The following is a 22048-nucleotide window of genomic DNA, read 5'->3' on the forward strand; positions in this document are numbered from 1 at the left end:
GAAAACTATTTGCTCCCCCGCAGTCTGGGAATCATCCTCTGCTCCTCCTACACAGCAGCGCAATGTGCCATAGTATCTTGTTGCTGCTGATAGGTAGCGCAGATCATTGTTATTTTTTTTTTACTTCCTGTGAAGGGGCCACAACTGGGCATAACCACTGTGAAGGGGGCACTGGGTACATATCTTGGCACATCCACCGTAAGATAGCACATATCTTGGCATGTCTACTGTGAAGGGAGCACACATATTGGCATATCAACTGTGAGGGGGCACATATTTTGGGATATCTACTGTAAAGGGGGCACATATCTTGGCGTATCTACTGTGAGGGGGCACATATCTGTGTAAGGTATTTCATCTATAATACATGCAGTTTCATTGCTGTAAGCTCCGTGCTAAATGCCACAAAGGGGCCCACTGAGACTTTATCGCCCAAGGGCCCACATCAACCTGGAGATGGCCCTGCAAGGGTCAAAGCAGTTCTCATTTATTAAAGGAAATTAAGCAGTATATAAGTAAATCAGAGGGGCATCCCCCCTGAGGCTCGTGGCATTGTTCCATTGGCTAGAATACAAAAATAAGAAAAGAGATAACACTTGGCATCTGCGCATTGTGCATTATTTTACTAACTTTGGTTTCGAAACTGTGTAAACATCTAGGTGCCAGCACGATTTTGTAATGGCTTCACATCAGTGCCCTCTTTTGAAGCCATTTCAATTGGCCGGACACTGTCCTTAATCTAAGTAGGTTCTACAATCTGTCCCATTGTACCTGTTGGTTGTTTCACCACTTTGGAGACAACCTATCCCTATTGGATAAACTCCCTCATAATGGACTTATACAATGGGAAGTCAGATTCTCACCTATCCCTCATACAGAATATATGGGGGCGATGTTGAGTGGTGGATACTTAGTTGGGTTTCAGTCTTCAATTTCCCAATTATTGTGAACATAAAAAACTATTAATACTGAGAATGTTTGAGCAATAATATCCATGGGTCACTGAGCTGGAAATATTGGACTGTAACAGCTTTGTTCTTCCTTTTACACAACTTTTTCATAGCCCAGAAACCTATTTTTAATATCTCATTTGAAATCCATATTCTTTGAGTCAGGATCAGCAGTCACACAAGGGGGAACAAGAAACACCATCCTTTCAAGTCTCCAGACACTTTCTTGCAATGACTAGCGTAGATCCAATAAGGCTTTCCTTTGAGCTTCACTGATGAGCTTGTGGTCAACAACACTTGGAATGGATCATCAAAGCAGGGTTTGAGGACTTTGCTAACATGTCTTTTTACCACCACCCAATCTCCAGACACAAGTGGGTGGGTTCCTAGTGCTTTATCAAGATCGGGAAGTGAAGCAAAAACTTGAGAATGTATTTTAGTAAAATTCTTTTTCAAACTGATCACATAATCTGTCAGACAACCATGTTGCATCTGAAGCTGCTGTGGAAAATACAATCCTTTCCTAGGGGTTGACCCACAAAGGACCTTATAGGGACTAAGGCCTGTCCTAGGGTTAGGGGTATACCTTACTGAAAAGAGGGCTACCAGCAGGCACTCTGTCCATGGCTTTTGGAATCTTTAACGATAGTGTCACGTTCAGTTCCTTTTTTCCTACCCTACTGCTGCTTTGTGGATGGTACGAAGCATGTAAGGCCTGTTCTACACCCAAAACCTTCATCATCTCCTGCATCACTTCACCTGCGAAGTGAACACCTCTGTCACTTTCAATGGTCTCAGGTCTACCTGTATACAACTTTTGCCGCAATCTTCTTTGCTACCCGGTATGGTTCTGGCCATCCTGAAATAAAGTCATCACACACACTCATACATTCCCACCTTGGGTAGTTGAATGTAGTCTGCAAGTGTTGAAACAGATAAAAAGGGCGAGGCATGTGTTTATGGGGTACCTTAACCATTTTGCCCACATTGTTTTGGGCAAAAATTATACATCCTTGAGTATATCTGGCTGCTACAATGCTGAACCCTGGGGCGTACCATGTACTAAATCACACATAGCAGTTTTTTTACTGGTGCGTCACCCCATGGGTTGCCTGTGCAATTGTATTAGGCCTTCATCATTTGCAGTACCTCCTTTTTACATCCACTAGTCCCTTTCCTCCTTCCCTGCCTGGTTCTGTAAGGTCTTAAGAACTTCCAGGGAGACAGGAGGAGTTATTTAAGGGACCTGAGCCATGTCCACTAAGGCAGGGGTCTGCCCAGGCAATTTGGCAGCCATTGTTGCTGCCTGATCTGCCTTGGCTTTTCCCTTTGCCTGTTTTACAGTGACCTTTGTTTTTATCATCGCCATTCAAGTTGGCGACATGAGGACTTTCATAAGAGACCTCTCTGCTTCCCCATTTTGATGGGTTTACCTGAAACGATGAGGAGGTCTCTGGCTTCCAAATGGGCCCATAATCATGGGCTATCCCAAAGGCATACCTAAAATCAGTGTGAATGTTGGCTTTTTTTCCATCTGCATATCTGCAAGCCATCTCCAGAGCCCTTAGCTCTGCTTCTTAGACAGACATGTGTGGTGGGAATGACAATGCTTTTAGAGTGTCATGTTTAGTCACCACTGCCAAACCTGTGTAGTACCTGCCATCCTGGCCATACCAAAATCCATCCACAAAGAGCACATGCTCTGGATTATCTAATGGCTAATTTACCATACGGTCAAATCCCGCTGTCTCTCATGACATCATCTGCAAACGGTCATGAGTCTCTTCCTCTGGCCACGGGTCAAGTCTGGCAGAATAATATGCCACAGGGTGTTGTTGCTGGTCATGCATTTGGGTGAGGACAGCTGAGACATGGCCATTTACTTCTGTACAATACAATCTAAATGTAATAATCTGTGCGGGGGAGCACAAAATTGCCAGGTTTAGGGCATAAAAGGTATCTACCACCTCATCTGCAAGGTGGAAGGGACTAAAAGAAAAACAATCATAAAGAGGCTGCATCAAAATTGCGTATCCAAGGTCTGCAATAAGGAACAAGGCCCAAAAATGTCCTTGTTGCGTTCATGTTTCTGGGCAAAGGGGTGTCCTCCACAGCCTTCTTACATTCAGAGGTGAGATGCTTCACCCCAGGAAGGTAACAGTAATGCAGCAAAACTGAAACTTAGTATTTTACATCTAGCAGCCATGATCAGCCAAAAATGACCAGAGTGACAGGGAAGCCGGTAGACAGATGTCCCTGGAGGGACAGCAGACCAACAAGTTATCAACATATTGCAGGAGCACAACCTCCAGATGTAGTAACTTCCAATCTGACAAAACTTGTGAGATGGCTGCAGTATACATAGAGTGCGAGTTCTGGGCCCCCTGCAGCAGTACCACCCAGGTATCCTGTTTACCCTTTACCCTGTGTGAAGGCAAACAACTTCCAACTGTCTGAATGTAGTGGTACTGAAAATAAAACATTTGCCAAATCAATCACCGTGAAGTAGGTAGAGGTAGCGGGAACCTGAGCCAACAAGGTGTATTTATTGGGCACAATGGGGGCTGTTAAAAACCGTGGCTTCATTGTCAGCACGTAGGTCATGTACCATCTGGTACTGGGTGGGTTTACCCTCCTCACTTTTCTTTTTCACAGGGTACAAAAGAGTGTTAGAAGGGAATACGATCTCCTTGATAACCCCCTTCCCCATTCTGCAACTGTTTGAGATATGGCATCTGACTGTGCCATACTCAAGAGATACTGCATCTTCCTGGGAAGTGGGGCACCAGTTTTCATCTCCACTTCAACTGGAGCAACTGGGAACTTGCCAACATCCATGGGTCCAGTAGCCCATAGATGGCCCGACATTCCCGCAAGCAGGTCTTCCTTATCTTCTGGGAGTACTGATACAAACGTGGATCAGGGAGTTTTTTTCACTAACGGCCAACAAACAAAGTTCCTGGTCATTGAGGACACCTGTGAGTTTCACAGTACCATCCTCCTGGTATGAGATGCTGGCATGTACTTTTGCAAGCAAGTCTTCACCCAGGAGGCAACAGGGGGCATTATCACTGACCAGCAAACGGGAAAGCACTTCCTGGTTAAGGGCAAATCTAACACGGATGGGCTCTGTTAAAAGGGGAGTGTACTACTTACTTTCCTATCCACTCCTACACAAGAACAGGTGTCTGTGGAGATTAAGTCAGGGGAGCACATGTTTGCTGTGCACAACTGTCTTGGCTGCTCCATTATCAATAAAAAACGGAACTACTTCTATATCAGCCAGAGTGAGGAATATCATTGGGGCCGGACTGCTAAAATGTTTAAGGGCACAGCCGTTACTGGATTGCCTGTTTCCTAATCTTGGTCTAACTTTTTCCCCTCACTTGTCTTTATGTCATCCTCACTGCCTCCCCAGCCATCCCTAAAAACATGGGTGTCTGTGGGGACAGTGATCCTGGCACAGTCAACCAACGCAGAATACAATCCTCTCATGTGGTGTGGAGGAGGAGTAACACAAACACAGCACAACACTCTCTCCCATCTGGATTCTGGGTCCCGCAGACTCTGCAGGTTCACCCCCAAGCACCATTATAGGGTGGCAGACTTACTTTTTCCTTTCTCTGTTGGGAGTTGTTTTAACATTATCATGGTTAGTGAGGAGCGGCAGGGGCAATATTCGAATTTAGTAGAATATCAGACCACACATGGAGTACTGTGTACAGTTCTGGGCTCCTGTGAACAAGGCAGACATAGCAGAGCTGGAGAGGGTTCAGAGGAGGGCAACTAAAGTAATAACTGGAATGGGGCAACTACAGTACCCTGAAAGATTATAAACATTAGGGTTATTCACTTTAGAAAAAAGACAACTTAGGGAGATCTAATTACTATGTATAAATATATCAGGGGGCAGTACAGAGATCTCTTCCATCATCTATTTATCCCCAGGACTGTGAATGTGACGAGGGGACACCCTCTGTGCCTGGAGGAAAGAAGGTTTGTACACAAACATAGAAAATTATTATTTACGGTAAGAGCAGTGAGACTATGGAACTCTCTCCCTGAGGAAGTGGTGATGGTGCGTACAATAAAAGAATTCAAGAGGGGCTTGGATGAATTTCTGGAGTGTAATAATATTACAGGCTATAGCTACTAGAGAGGGGTCATTGATCCAGGGAGTTATTCTGATTGCCTTATTGGAGTCGGGAAGGAATTTTTTATTCCCCTAAAGTGGGGAAAATTGGCTTGTACCTCACAGTTTTTATTTTGCTTTCCTCTGAATCAACTTGCAGGATAACAGGCCGAACTGGATGGACAAATTCTCTTTTTTCGGCCTTATATACTATGTTACTATGTAATATTCGTCTTATATTCGTGAATTCGAGATTATTTTATTGATCGCAAAAAATCTTTTCTTCCCTATTTTCCGTGAGCCATAACATTTTTATTTTTCCGGTCACATAGCTGTATGAGGGCTTATTTTTTGTGGGATAAGTTGTACTTTCTAATGCCACCATTAATTTTGGAATAAAATGTTGTGGGAAGTGGTAAAAAAAAAACGCAATCCCGCCACCGTTTTATGGGTTTTGTTTACAGCAAAACTGACCCATGCTCTTGATTCTCTGGGTCAGTATGAGTACAACAATACCCAATAGGTATAGGTTCTATATGTCTAACTAGTGTAAAAATAAATTTTAACTTTGAGATTTTTTTTTTTTATATCACGATATTCTGACCCCCATAACTTTTTTATGCTTATGTCTACTGAGCTGTTTAGGGGCTCATTTTTTGCGGAACAATCTGTACTTTTAATTGATACTATTTTGGAGTATGCTTGACTTTTTTTTATCACATTTATAACTTTTTTGGGGTAAGAGTAGCAATGAAAAAATGGCAAATCAGCGATTTTGACCCTTTTTTCCGTTATGCCATTCTCCATATTGGATTTTTTTTTTCTATTTTAAAAGTATGAGCATTTTTGGTCGCGGTGATACCCATGATTTTTATATTTATTGTTATTTAGGTATTTATTTTTTAATTATACCGAAAGGGGGGTGATTTTAACTTTTATATATTTTATATTTTTTATATATTTTCATTATGTGCCTCATATATGAGCTTATTACATTTTTTATTTTTTTTATTTTGATTTATCAGAAATTTATTATTAGCTTATTTTGTTCACTTTTGCTCATTTCCTATCCTGGCCTGCCATCTGGTGGCCAAAATAAGAATTGCTGTTTGAATACTGTTAGCCTACTCAGTAAGACTTACAGTATTCAGCGCAACTGCATGCAGTACTTTTAGTCCGGCTACCTCTCACCGTGCGCTGTCGTGCCGCCGCCGGAACTTCGCCCCACCCCCATTATAGTCAATGGGGATGGAGCGGCAGTCCGGGGGTACACGTGAACGAATATATATCACTATATTCTAAATATTCGCAAATTCTCGAAGTGCCGATATTCGCGATTAATATTCGCTATTAGAATATTTGCGTCCAACACTAATCATTGTAATGTTCATAATAATACTTCTGACTTTCTCTGTCTCTGTACACCTCCTCTATACACTTTCCTTACTACTCACAGCCAGTCTTCTGTCTGTTCTGTTAGCTTGTTATCTTTCAGCCATCCTTTATTTCCCTACATTCTTTTTCTCACTACTCTGGATTCAGTTTACCATTGGGAGGGGCATGTCTACACCTTTCATTAGCTTGCTGATGTCCTTCACTGCCTGTCTACATTCTTTCTTCCTTACTACTTCTGCAGCATCTTATCTCAAGGTTAGCATTCTTCAGCAACATCATATGAAAGACAGACAGAACAGAATCTGTCTGGCCTAAAAGATACAGTTTACCACAGTTGAGACCATTTCTATCACAATCCCTTCCTTTTGTGATTTTAGCAGATGGACAGGACCCCCAAGGCCACGTACTTCACTTGACCTGGGGTCCTGGACATCTGCACCAACCACAACAACCTGTTATGAATCAAGATGAAGTTGCCTCCAAGTGCTGACTTAATCCTAGTAAAGTAAAAAAACAAAGAAGTTAAGGATTTAATCTAATTAAACAATACTACAAGTGATAACTAATTATAGGTATATGCTATATGTATATCCTTCACTTACTGAGTCCAGTACTCTATGTGGTGCTACTTAGATCTATGTGTATTCTTTCATGCTTGTAGCCATAACAGGAGAAATACCTGTAACTTAGATGGCTGCTGGGCAGGGAGTAAAGTTCATGCAGTTAAGATGACCGCCGAGCCAGCCAGAAGTTGCAGGAGTTAAGATGGCCGCTGGTGAGGAAGTTATCTTAGTTAAGATGGCTGCTGGAGGCGTGGTAGGGTCTCTCAGTGCCATCTTTGAGGGTAGGATTGGTGGCATGCAAAAATAATTACATTTTTGCCCAGCCTAAATTCTTATACTTAATTATTTTCATGCTGATGTTTGCATTGTTTTTTATAATATCTAGAATAGAATGTTCTAAATTCAAGGTCGAATGTCCTGTGTTCAATCCTGTGAGAAACTTTGTAATAATTTCACTCCTTTTTGGCCTAAAGCCAGTGTACACACCTCCCTGTGTCTCTGTGATGATTTCTTTCATTCTCGACTTAACTCTTAATTTGGCCTCATCATCACATCAGTACAGGTGATTTTGCTCACAGGAAACTTGGCTGTGTGACCTTCCTCTACTAGTCAGTTTTCTATTTGGCAACACACAAGCAGGGCCGTCTTTAATATTGATTGGACCCTGGGCAAAAATTTACTTGGGCCCCCTGGATCCCGCCTTCCCACACCTTAGCAGGCAATCATGCCCTCCACCACAACACACACACACAAAAAAATCCACACATCTGGTAGAGTCCAGTGAATGACTGTAAATACTTCCAGTTCTGAAGACTCCAGCGGCTCAGGATCAGTGCTCTGGGCAGCTGGGCTCAGGCTGGAAGTGAGCACCGCTCTGCAGGAAGGAGACCAGGGCATGGCTCACCCTAGTGTTACAGTGCACCCCAGCACCCCACAGTATGCAGTATAGCACCCCATAGTATACAGCAGCACACAGTATGCAGTATAGCACCCTATAGTATACAGCACTACACAGTATGCAGTATAGCAGTAGCACCCCACACTATACAGTACCCCACAGTATATAGTAGAGCAGTATAGCAGCCCACAGTATACAGCACCACACAGTATGCAGTAGAGCACCCCACACTATACAGTACCCCACAGTATATAGTAAAGCAGTATAGCAGCCCACAGTATACAACACCCCACAGTATACAACACCTCACAGTATACAGTGGAGCAGTATAGCACCTCACAGTATACAGCACCCCAAACTATACACGATACAGCACCCCACACTATACAGTACAGCAGTATAGCACTCCACACTATACAGCACCCACAGTATACAGTATACAGCCCCCACAGTATATAGTATAGCACTCCACAATATACAGCACCCACAGTATACACTATACAGCCCCCCACACTATACAGTCCCCCACACTATACAGCCCCCCACACTATACAGTAGAGCAGTATAGCACTCCACACTATACAGCACCCACAGTATACAGCCCCCACAGTATATAGCATAGCACTCCACAATATACAGCACCCACAGTATACACTATACAGTCCCCCACACTATACAGCCCCCCACACTATACAGTAGAGCAGTATAGCACTCCACACTATACAGCACCCACAGTATACAGTATACAGCCCCCCACAGTATATAGTATAGCACTCCACAGTATACAGGCCCCCACACTATACAGGCCCCCACACTATATAGGCCCCCCACACTACACAGGCCCCCCACACTATACAGCCCCCCCCCCATTACTGTGACCAGTAATATTGCTAGGTTACTGGTCGCATGGTGATGATGTCATCTAAGGTCCTAGATCACACTCACAGCTCTAACAGTACGATGCCTGGACGCAGAAATTTATTGTAGCCCCCGTCCTATTGTAGTCCCCTCTGGCTAATCTATCTGCCACCTCAGGCAGAAATTAATTGTAGTTCCCAAGGGGATAATCCATCTGCCACCGTGGGCAGAAATTTATTGTAGCCCCTGTCCTATGAGCTCTCCCCCCCCCCCCCCCCCCCCCAACCAGGGGATTTCTCTTGCTCTGCTTAATTGCTAACCGTGAAGGTGCCTGACACGGAAACACAGAAAAGATGTACCCACAGTAGAGCAAATCTTCCTTCTCTGTCTAAGGGACACGATATTTCAACATCAGCCGAGGGCTATTACTCACAGTGTAACATCGTCCAGCAGAAAGATTACCACAGCACGGCGGAGTGCAACAAGAGGTAGGCAAGATAACCAGTTTTCTTATATTGTCTCTGGGGCTGCAGTCCCCATCCTCAAGTGTCATCCACCGTGCTCCGGGAACCCAGACCTTCGGCTACTGATGTTACTTTCTCTCGAGCCCCACGTTGGGTGCCAAACTGTTAAAGCTGCTCTCAATCAGAGCTAAATGCATTTGCTCTACTGTTCCAAATTGTCTTAATTCTAGGATTTTACAAGCATGGAAGAACCAACACTGACACCAGGCAAGGGTCAAAGCAGTTCTCCTTTATTACAGGAAATTAAGCAGTATATAAGTACATCAGATGAGGTATGCCCCCTGAGGCCCGTGGCATTTTTCCATTGGCCATAACACAGGCATCATAACATTGGCCATAACATAGGCATCTGTGCATTGTGCATTATTTTACTAAGCACAATGTAACAAAAGTCCAGCTCACCAAATCCTCTGTGTGCACGGATCAGCCGAGGCAGGGCTTAATTCAACAGCTTGCAAGAGAAGAAAATCCAGCACAGAAAAATGGAAATTCCAGCCATCTTTAGTCCAGGGTAGAAACAACAATACAAAGCAGTGGCACTTCAACTCTCGACACCTCCCATCAGATCGACATGTTTTGAACCAAGAAGCGGTTCTTAATCATGATCCAAAAGCACCTTGAACTATGGGTATTCTTATACCTTGCTACCACCAACCAGTGGCGAGGAAAAAAAAAAAAAAAGGAGGGAGGGAGGGGGAAGGAAGGAAGAAAATAAAAATAATAATTTAGAAACATCTCCCTCCCCTGTGGATGGGAGACGAGGCAAAGAAAACCCAGTTAAAAACTTACATGTGATGAAAAACAGGTAAATAATACGTACGAAAATTGTGTACATCCAAATAAATAAACATCGAGACATAATAAAATCTGCGTCATAGAAAACGCATAATGTGAACATCACTCACAATGTAAACAGAAAACTTGACACAGTACTACATTGAATCATACAAATAGGAACCGTATATCCTCAGATTACACTGACTATGAGCTAGCAAACATATATATGAAGCAGAATATTAAAATATTGTTAGCTATTTAATAAAATTGCATTAACTCTTTCCTAAGGTTGAGACCAAAGGGCATTCTAGTATTGAGACGAAAGATCCAATAGGCATCACGAAATAGAATCTTCTTTTTGACAGCACCAAATCTTATTGGAACTCTGACCCTTTCAATAGGAAAAGTACAGAGCCCAGTAATGTCGCGATTGTGGATTTTAATAAAATGTTGGGCTACACTCAACACATTAGTAGCCTTAGTATTTGTAATATAATTCAGATGTTCTCTAAATCTAGTTTTGAATTAACTGCCAGTACTGCCGACGTAAATCAGGTCATAAATGGAACACTTGATGTCATACACCACATCGGCAGTATTACAATCCATATATTCCTTGATAGGGAAACTGTCTGTGTGGCTAGAATCATTAAATGTGCCAGTTCTGTGAACAAAACTACAAGTCTTACACGGGTGTCCACCGCATCGAAATGAACCTGTATATTTCAGCCAGTTCTTGCCCGTGTTCACACTTGTACGGGAGAAAAATGAAGGTGAAAGAATATCAGCCAGTGTTTTGGATCGTCTGGCCACGATGTGGCATCCATTTATTAATGTGTCAAACAAAACACTATCATCAAACAAAATCAGTAAACACTTTTTAATCACTAGTTGTAACTCAGAAAATTGGCGGCTATATGGGAGGACCAACATAGGTAAGGTATTGCTGTTGTTCGGAGTCGGAGGGTGCAGCTGGCAGAACCACCTCTACTTCCATCATCAATATTAGATAACTTATTGTGGGTGTTCTTTTTACTATAATTAGATAATAAGTCCTCCCTACTTTTTGCAACAGCAATGCCATAAGCCCTATGCAACATCCATTTAGGGTAGCCCCTGCTGGTAAGACGTTCTCTTAAAATATATCATTCCGTAGAAAAATATCTCATTCCGTAGAATCTTAAATTATAAGGATTGTCATTGACGTAAGTCACGAAGTCTGGTATGGCAGACACACCGGCGGACCATATAATAAGGTCATCGATGTATCTGCCATACCAGATCACGCAACCCAAAAAAGGATTGTCCGCAGAGAAGATATATCTTCCCTTCCAATACGCCTTCACTAGATTGGCCAAAGAGGGGGAGTACTTAGCTCCCACAGACACACCACCCACCTGTAAATAATATTTACTGTCAAATAGAAAAGGAAGAGGAACATAGCAACCTCTGAGACATAATCCTCAGTGGTAAAGGTGGTGTATATATGTAGATGGTACTCCAAAGCCCATATGGCAACCCTATGAGAGATGGATGGATAAAATGATATCACATCAAGGGTAAGCCAAGAATAATCCGGACGCCATTCTCTACTAAAAAACGCACGCAAAAAATCAGAAGTGTCTTTGATTAAACCTGGTAGTCTCCTGACTAAAGGCTGGAGGAGTGAATCTGGCCACTCTCCCAGCCGTTCAGTGAGTGACCCAATACCCGTGACTATTGGATGCAATGGTGGTGGATTAAGGTTCTTATGTGTCTTGGGGAGGGCATGTATGGTAGGTGGTAGCAAGGTATCAAGGTAGCAATAATACCCATAGTTCAAGCTCCTTTTGGATCATGATTAAGAACCGCATCTTGGTTCGAAACATGGGAGGTGTCAGGAGTTGAAGTGCCACTGCTTTGTATTGTTGTTTCTATGCTGGAATAAAGACTACTGGAATTTCCATTTTTCTGTGCTGGATTTTCTTCTCTTCCAAGCCATTATTTTACTAACTTTGGTATGCAAACTGTGTAAACATCTAGGTGCCAGCGCCATATTGTAATGGCTTCACATTACTATCATGAATGATATCCACATCTCTATCACTGCATCTCCTCGTAACGTTGATCAAAACATTCGGCGAAGGACAGCTAATAGCAGGCTCGTCCCGTCACAGCCTGCTATTGGCTGCTCCACCCGTCGCCAGATGTTTTGATCCTTGCGACAAGGAGATGCAACAGCAGCCTTGCAGGATTCAGAAGCAATGCGGGTGCTGGGAAGCGGGGAAAGTATAACTTATACAAGGGGCCTAGGCATTAGGGGAGGTCATTATAACTGTAATATAATGTAGATTGTAACAACATAAGCAACAGAGAGAGCAGATAGCAGTTAGGAAATTCCTTTAACCCCCTCCAGAAGGAGTGATTTTGCTTTTTTTACTGCTTGCCTTCCATTTTTCCATTCATTTTCCATATGAGGCTTTTTTTAATATTGCATACAATATAGTGAGAAGCTGGAAAAATTTTCCAGATTGGTTGGAATTGGAAAAAAAACTGAATTCCTCCACAATTAGATTTGTTAATTTTTACAATGTTCCCTACGTAGAAAAACTGACGTCAGCTATTCTGCAGATCAATATGATTACAGCAATACAATATTTTTTTATAGCTTTTCTTGTTTTTTTTCTGTTTATAATAATGTTTTCTTTGCATCACATATTCTGACCCTCATAACCTTAGTATACTTATGTCTATGGAACTGTGTGAGGGCTCATTTTTGCAGGGCAATCTGTAGTTTTTATTCATACTGCTTTGGTGTGTGTAGGACTTTTTGATCACTTTTTATTTAATTTAAAGTTTGGAAAACCCCAAAATATTAAAACCTAGAGACTTTTTTAAACTGGATGTAAATATTCCATATTTGTCTGCTATTTAATGTTCACCATTACACTTCTAGAAAAAAGGTTCTTAAAATGCAATATAATGTGGCATAATAGCATTTTTTTTTCATCTGCAGGTGGTCAAAACACCCATCAAGGCCTAAATGAAAGAGGGAGGGGGGTGCAAAGTGAGTATCTTGCTCAGTATTCTTTTGTTCAGTGTCTACTCTGACAGTTTTTATTCGTCCCATTTGACAGCACTTATGACTTTTTAATTGCCTTTTATTGTATTATTTGAGAGATGGAATAAAGGAAACCAGAACATTTTGGATTTTTCTATTTTTATTTTTTTTTATGCTGTTCATTATATGGGATTAAAAAAAAAGTGTGTTCATTTTTTGTATTGGTCATTAAGAATACAGCAATATGAGTTATGTATAGTTTTTTTTCTATTTTTATGGAACCAAAAGTTTTTGCAAGCAAAAAAGGCGACAATTTTATTTTCTTTTTATATTTTTCTTGCACTTTTTTTCTTTTTACATTTATTTTTTATATCCCACTAGGGGACCTGAACATGAGGTAATCATATAATATACTGCAATATTTCTGTATTGTTGTGTATTATGTAATTTACTGTAAAATTTGACAGAATGCCTATTAAGCCCTGTCAAGAGCAAGGCCAAATAGTCATCCGTACATGGCAGGACAGTCCCAGATTTTGCTGGTTGTCCCGCTGTCTCTGAATGGCTGAGGTAAGCCCCGCTCTTAGTTGTCTCTGCCTCCATAGGATGTAGAGACAGCTGATTTTAATGGTGAAGCAGAAAACCCCTCACTCCCTGCTCCACCATTCTTCTCAGCTGCCGGCACTCCACACTGCTGGTCTGTGTGTGTGGGGGGGGGGGGGGGAGGGGGGGCAGGCTGGGAATCAGCCTCTGCTCCTCCTACACAGACCAGCAGCTCAATGTGTATCCTCCCTGCTGCTGCTGGAGAGCACAGATTGGATGAGCTAGGTGAGTATTTACTGTTTGTTTGTTTTTTACTAACTGTAAAGTGGGCACATACCTGGGCAAACTACTGTGAATGGGCAAATATATGGGCATAAGTACTGTGAGGGGGCTGATATCTGGGCATAACTACTGTGAGGGGCATATATATATAGGCATAACTACTATGAGGGGGGACATATCTGGTCATTGCTATTGTGATGGGGCACATATCTGGCATAGCTACTGTGAGGGGGCACATATCTGGTCATAATTACTATGAGGGGGCACATATCTGGTCATAGCAACTGTGAGGGGCACATATCTGGTCATAACTACTGTGAGGGGGCACATGTCTGGCCATAACTACTGTGATGGGGACATACAGTGTATAGAAAAAGTCTACACACCTCTGTTCAAATGTCCGGTTTCTGTGCTTTAAAAAAAATGAGACAAAGATAAATCATTTTAGAACTTTTTCCACCTTTAATGTGACCTATAAACTGTACAACTCAATTGAAAAACAAATTTAAATCTTTTAGGTAAAGGGAAGCATCTGGACATAAGTACTGTGAAGGGGGCACATGTGGGCATGACCTGGGAAGGGGCGCATAACTACTGTGAAGGGGGGAACATCTGCCCATAGTAACTGTGAAGGGAGCACATCTGGGCATAACTACTGTGAAGTGGCACATATCTGTGCATAACTACTGTGAAGGGGCACATTGCATGACTACTGTGAAGGGGGCTTTTAGGGCACTGGGTGGAACAGGGTGTGTTTAATAATGTTTTGGGAAGAGTTAGAGGCATGAGCTAGTATGAAAAAATGTGCTGCTACCCAAGCCACACATGTTTTCCCTCTTTTGTCTTTTCAAAAGTTGGGAGGTATGCAGATACCTCAGCTGCCAAGCGGACATGCAGCAGGTCAGCCAGTTTCATAGATACAAATCTGCTAACAGGTGCCCCTTAAAGGGGTTGTCCGAGTTATTTTTTTGTTCTTTGTAAGTTTCTAATTAATCAAATGTAACAGCTTTGCCATGCACTTACTACATCTGTAGGTGCTCCTTTCTTAGATTTCACTGGGGATCACATTACCTGTGATGTCAGCTTCTCTCCCTGCTCTGATGATAATTTGCGCACAACCCTGAAAGAGCAGAGAAGTGTCTGTACACGAGACGTCATTGTGCTGGCCACGCCCCCCTTCACTGCTGGCTTTTGCTGTCTGCTCTCTCCCTGGATTCTTAACCCCTTCAGCAGCACAGATTCAGGGCTGAAGGCTTTACTGAGTAGCTGCAGGCAGTGAGAAGACAAATGCTGGGCACAGGAGCTCACAGACTAGAGGAGTTCTGCACAAGAACAGGTAGGGGGGAGATCCTGTGTGTATCAACAGTGTCATTGCACAGCTGGGACTTGTAGTCCTACACATACAACATGCTGCTGAGTAACTCAGCAGGGAGACATGTCAATCAGGGCAGTACTTATATTCATTCCCTTTGCAGAGCAGGAGGAGGGGCAGAGATTGTTGTTATTGCAGGTAAACTTGCTTAGCTCAGTTATATATTGCTGCCCATCAGATTTACAGTGCTATATATATTTTTTCATAACTCGGACAACCCCTTTAAGTTCCCAGATGGGACATCTGATCACTTCTCCAATACACTGAAATGATTTAACACTGCAGCCTATGGGAGATTCACTATATTCCTATAGAGACCTGATACAGGCAGGGCTCAATATGAATTTCTCTGTGGCAGTCCTTGGAGTTTTCAGAAGGCTCCTTTGATCTTGGTGCAGAGGAGCCATTAGGGCTCCAGGAATGCAATGCTGTGGTAACAATTGACCATGGCATCCTAGGGGTTGCTGCTTTTTGAAACAGCAGGCACTCAGTCGCTATGGTGCCCACTAAGCTCCTGAGCGGGCACCATCTTTAAAGACCTGACATCTGCCATACACATAACTGAAAAAAAAAAAAAAAGAAATTGTATGGTATTTAGTATTAACGTTTAGGATTAACATTTTGTTGGCTTTTTTTCTGGAGCTTCTTTACCCCTATGCCCAGTTTCACACAATAGTGTTGGGGGAAATATTCTGTGTGTGTAACAGCTGCATTTCCAGTACCAACAGCTGCTTCTCTGACTTGAGCTAATTGCATTATAGTGACTTAAGATGCTGTGAGTTCCTGCCTAACCTAACCGTGGGTTTACTATCCTGTACTCACATGACAATCATGTGACACCAGTCTATAAGTGAGTTTATATACTTTTCACTCAGGCTTCATGCTCACAACCATGTCCATATCTTACTCCACAAACAACAGATTCACAAAATAGAGATACCATCTGTGTGCATTCCACATTTTTCTCAGTCCCCTCCCATCTATTCTTGTTCTCAAAACAGACCAGAATAGGACATGTTCTATAATATGTGGAATGGGAATAGCCACATAGATCTGCAAAACATAGGAATGTATGGATGGCCCCATATAAATTAATTGATCTATCTGCGGATAACATAGGGATGAAAAATTCGGTTGTGTGCATGAGGCCCCAGTGATTGTTAATTTAAAACACCTGCTAATCCTTTGAATTCATTTAGGCCAGATTAAAGGAATTTGTACTTCTCCTAAATGCTGTCAATATACAGTATGTAAACAGTAACAGTACTGGCACACAGTTTTGCTAATGCCTTTTTCTGGGCCATAAAAAAATAAAAATAATCAAAGCCGCCTGACATGGTAATCGCTTTGAAGCGCTTTTGCCCTTATTAGCACCTGGTGTCTTTTAATGGCGTCTTTTGTATCCTTTTTTTTTTTTGTTACAGGAACGTATGGACTGTCGTACCACCCTGTAATGTCACTTCAGTAGTATCAGAAAAAAATATTCATCATGCACAAACCCAATTTAAAAAACTCATAACATATGTTTTTTTAAGCTCCCTAAAAAAATGTGGTGTATCGGACAGAAAGGCCAGACAATGAATGAAAAATGCCAGACTGAGAGCATGCTGCAATTTGAAAAAAAAATTCATTGACCCAAAAACCACACTTCATGGACATAAAAACAGCACCACAACTGCCTGTTTGATCTGCATTTATATTTCCCATAGACCTCCATTCAACCTCTGGAACTGGTGTTTTTAGTGCAAAAGACATTTTAAAAAACGCAGCAAAAAAATGCAAAACCCTTCAAAAACCTATATGTAACCTAAAGCCAAAATGGATAAAAAAAAAGTGTGTGTATAAAACTGTTTCACATTGCTTATTTCTTGCTCTATATAAAAGTTATTTTAATGCAATAGATGCAATATTGTATAGGTTTGCAATGACTTAATTTCTAGTAAAAGTGACAAATGACTATAACACTGGTTGTTTCTATTTTGCATTTATTTAGATGATCCATTCAGATTATTTGGTGTAGTTGGAGGCCGTTCTGGTATTACAGATCTTCAAAATGAAAGACATAGAAATCAAAGAGAAAGAGCACAATCTGAGAGCAGAGGAGGTGTAAGGGCGAAATTGACGACATATAATACCACAGGTACTGGAAAGACTATATTTATAGGGTATCTATACTGTAAATTAGGTGTAGGCAGAATATATGATTTATATGTAAACGTTATAGTGGATAACTTCTTACATATGGAATGTGGCTCTTAATTCTATTGTGTCTCAGAACACATCATTGTACAGATCCCATAAGTTCCGTATACAAGCTGTTGGAGCTATTGCATGGTCCGCAGTGGAGCTGAAGGTTTTCACCAGGAGGTCAGTCTGACTAGAGGTTGCATAGTCAGGTATTAATAATAACCTAATCCCCGTCAGAAATATTGCTGGAAGCCAGTAAATCATATTATATAAAGGGGACAGGAGTTGTGCTGTAATTTGGTGTCCAAAGGAACAGTTCATCCTGGCAAAGGTAGACAGCAGTACAGTGCAGGTACTGTACAGGACAGTTCAGCATCCTTTACACTTAATTCTATAAATCAGTAGAGATCAACAAAGTGGTCAGAACTCCACCAATCTGAAATTGGTAAGTCATGAGTCAGCCTCTTTATGTTGTATTGTACTTCCAAAAAAATACTGCAAACTTAAAGCTTGCTGCATTTAAGAGAAACAGCCACTGACCTTAAAGGGGTTTTCTGGGAATTGAGAAAATAAAAATACTTAAATATTACTTTATTATAAACATAATCCCAAATGCCAATTCATTATTTATAATGGCTCGTTTTGTCCGGGGAGCCATCATTAGCAAAAATAAAATTGCCGCCATCATTTTTTTTATCCAAATGATTGCTCCCTAGACAAAACAAGCCATTAAAACCAATGAAAGATATTTGGGAATATATTTATAATAAAATAATATTTAAGAATTTACATTGTCTAAATTATCAGAGAACCCCTTTAAAAACCCCAAAAGCCAAGACACTGTTTATGTAGTTTTCAATTCTTTGTTATAGACTTTCACATCTGATCTCTGCATTTTTAACTAAAATATTCTGGGGAAATGGTCAAAAATGTCAGAGTAAAACCCCTTAGTGTGAATAAAGCCTGATAATACATTTTCCTTGCACAGCATGACAGTGTCTACTGTATAACAAAGTCAATAAAGTCTATATCTTAAGATTGGCAGCAACATAATCACCTCTTTATAGAAGTGTCCTCCTTATTTTGTATAAGATATTTTCATTGACCCTTTAGTAGTGAGCATGGTCTGACAAGATGCTATATAGTCTGTTTTTTATCAATCATCATCCTGGGTGGCTACTATGAAAACTGCTATGGATAGACAATATTAAAAATGACGGTGTCCTTTTAAAGTCTGAGAAATGCATGTACTAGATAATATAAATGCATGTACTAGATAATATAATTTTATAACTGAGCTTCACAAAATCTTTGTAGCTACAGCTGCAGTCCATTTACTAATGTGAAGAAACCTCGATTTTGGTGTAAATTGCAGCAAAATGTGACCCAATTTAGCGTAACTAGGTTTTGAGAAATTAGTGCCTAGTTTGAAAAGGGGGTGTGGCTTCACTTTAATAGGGCAATGCTTACTGCGCACCATTCTGGTGTTGCAAAGTAAGCCAACCAATAGTTAGTATAGAGTGAAATAAAAGTGCCTGTCCATGCACCAAAGTTATCATACCATTTTGATATGGTGCACAGGGGCGTAGCTATAGGGGTTGCAGAGGTAGCAGTCGCTACCGGGCCCAGGAGCCTAAGGGGCCCAAAGACCCTTGTGCCACATAAGAAGACACTGGTATTATAGAAAGTGTATTCAAGTTACACCTCTGGCTGGACAGAAGGGGTTAGGTTAAGAATTTGGTATGGAGGAGTTTCAATTTTTGCCTCATGCAGAATTTGGTATGGAGGAGTGCAGTTTAAATTTTTGCCTCATGCAGCACGAAGGTTTGAGGGAAGGGGGGCCCAAGCTGAACTCTTGCACCAGGGCCCATGAGCCTTCAGCTACGCCCTTGATGGTGCATGTACAGCCAGAGTAGGTTTATGCCATGTATAGATTAGTAAATTTCACCCTCTGAGTTGTACATAACCTTATGGACTGTAGCTGTAACTCGAATTGAAATCAATCAGTTGAACTTCAAAAAAACACTATTAAGTGAGGCCTAAGACTTTAAATAAATTTTTGGGGTAAAGCTTGTATATGTCATTTACTGTCATGGAGAGGAAATGAGCTATTATTTATAATATAATTTATCACAATTACAAGCCTGAAATAGTTGTAAACCTTGGACCATGATATTAATATCCACATGTATCAGGTAAAAACTAACAAAAGTGTATATTTTTTGTTCTTTTTATCTTTAAGACATTGTAGCACATTTTAAAACATTGTATCTTCCAGGTATAGCTCAAGAACCCTACAATGAAAGAACAATGCAAAATGACACAACTGGTGCTAGGAGAAAAGCTCATTTACAGACCCCAGCAGCAAGTCATGTAAGCCATCAGCAGCAGCAATATGGTACTCCTAGGAGGCTATCAAATCGTCATAAAAGTCCTCTGAGATATGGTAGCCAAAACATAGCTGCATCTTTTGGAACCAAGATGGGAGGTATTTAATGTGCATGTACAAAAACTTTTTTTTTACTAACTTCATAAAAAAAAAAAATTGTGACTGCCATATTAAATCATTTATAATCGCATTAAAATTGGAATACAACAGCTATGCTACATATTATTGGTGAGAATTTTGAAGGTAGATTTAAGACTGTAAATGTAAGGAAAATGCTAGCAGAAATGGGGTAAAATCTGTTATTTTAGAAGGACTGTAATTTGAACAGTTTTGCACTTGAATTAAGAATGAGCGAACCGGTTTGTAACAAACCAGGTTTGTAACAAATTTCACAAAAATTAGGCTACTTTCACACTAGCGTTCGGGCGGATCCGTTCTGAACGGATCCGCTCATAATGATGCAGACGGAGGCTCCGTTCAGAATGGATCCGTCTGCATTAAAATGGCAAAAAAAAAGCTAAGTGTGAAAATAGCCTCGGACGGATCCGTCCAGACTTTCAATGTAAAGTCAATGGGGGACGGATCCGCTTGAAGATTGAGCCACATTGTGGCATCTTCAAACGGATCCGTCCCCATTGACTTACATTGTAAGTCTGGACGGATCCGCACGGATCCGCACGCCTCCGCACGGCCAGGCGGACACCCGAACGCTGCAAGCAGCGTTCAGCTGTCCGCCTGTCCGTGCGGAGGCGAGCGGAGCGGAGGCTGAACGCCGCCAGACTGATGCAGTCTGAGCGGATCCGCTCCATTCAGACTGCATCAGGGCTGGACGGCTGCGTTCGGGTCCGCTCGTGAGCTCCTTCAAACGGAGCTCACGAGCGGACCAGCGAACGCTAGTGTGAAAGGAGCCTTACTCTGCAAAGTGAACCCGAAGCATGTCAAGTTCACTTTCGATGAATCCCTTATGTGGATTTTACTGCACTTGGGTGGCAAAACAACTACAGAGGCTTACAGGGTGACAGACAGCCTTAATAAGTCAATCACTGGGGCAGCATGCAGGGTGGAGTCATTCTGTGTTGGACTGTAAATGAGGGTGGTTGGGTGTATCAGTCTCTGGAATAAAATGATCTTAGGAACTGTGTACAGTTACAATAAAGCTTCTATTCTAGTATCAGGGACAGTGAATGGAAAGACTATAAAGAAGAAAAATTGTATAGAATAGGAAATTCAAGCAGGGAAAGCTTTCAGGGAGTGAGTAGCTGAGGCTGGGTGTTGCCGACACAGAAACAGACAGTGCCATCTAGCTGTAGTTATGCCTTATCATACAGCTGCTGCAGGACCCCAAAAGCTGTCACCTGCAAGAACATTCCCTTTTTTTCTCTAATTTGAACAGAAAGTCACAGATGTAATTTTTTATTGTAGATTTTTAATATTTGTCTGCAGTTTGTCTGCTTGTTTGCGCTCACTATTGCATTTTTAACCCCTTATTGACAATTAATTTTATCCTTTAAGACCAATAATATTTCTTCCTTTGTGTTCCAGCAGTCATAACTTTTAATTTTTTTTCTTCTAAATTATTTTTTAATTTTGCAGAATTAGTTGTAGTTTTTTTAGGAACCATTTTGGGGTATATATAGAGTAGTAAACAACATTTATTATTTTATTTTTTAGAGGGGAAAAACGGCAATTTTAACATTATTTTGCAGATTTTATTTACAGTGTTCACTGTGTGGTAAAAACAACATAATTTTATTATATCAGTCAGTACACTGCTGATAATGCCACATTTTTATAAAACTATTTATCTTTTCCTCCTGCAGCCTGTCAGCTCTGCAACTGCTCCCCCTCCTCTTCCAGACTGAGAGGGAGGGGGGCTACCGAACCATCTCTGGTTTGGTAGCAGCTAGAGATATGGGACTGGTCTCAGGGCTGGCTCGGGCTGTGGGTAAAGTACTTAACTGTTCTGCCCGAGCCCAGCTGCTTTAGCTGCTGATATATCCTAAATGGTACCAGCTGGAAGCATTGGACTGGTCTTGTTTGAAAGCTGGCATTCCAAGCATTATCTTCAGTACATGGGAAGATATCACTGTTAGAAATCGGGATGCAGTCAATATAGCTGAAAGTGAAAGTAAAAGCAG

The 22048-nt window shown here is 41.5% G+C and overlaps 1 protein-coding gene across 2 annotated transcripts in view; it reads left to right on the forward strand.

Moving 5' to 3' along the window:
- The window catches only part of LOC122937792 (NFX1-type zinc finger-containing protein 1-like), a 226278-nt gene that overhangs the window by 97642 nt on the left and 106588 nt on the right, over positions 1-22048 (forward strand). For both annotated transcript variants that reach the window (XM_044292832.1, XM_044292833.1), the window contains 3 exons: positions 13093-13143; positions 17328-17474; positions 19800-20009. In XM_044292832.1, coding sequence (XP_044148767.1) covers positions 13093-13143; positions 17328-17474; positions 19800-20009 — 408 coding nt within the window. The remainder of the gene's footprint in view (positions 1-13092; positions 13144-17327; positions 17475-19799; positions 20010-22048) is intronic.

This window comes from Bufo gargarizans, chromosome 5 (genome assembly GCF_014858855.1).
Source record: "Bufo gargarizans isolate SCDJY-AF-19 chromosome 5, ASM1485885v1, whole genome shotgun sequence".
In the NCBI taxonomy this organism is placed as follows: Eukaryota; Metazoa; Chordata; class Amphibia; order Anura; family Bufonidae; genus Bufo; species Bufo gargarizans.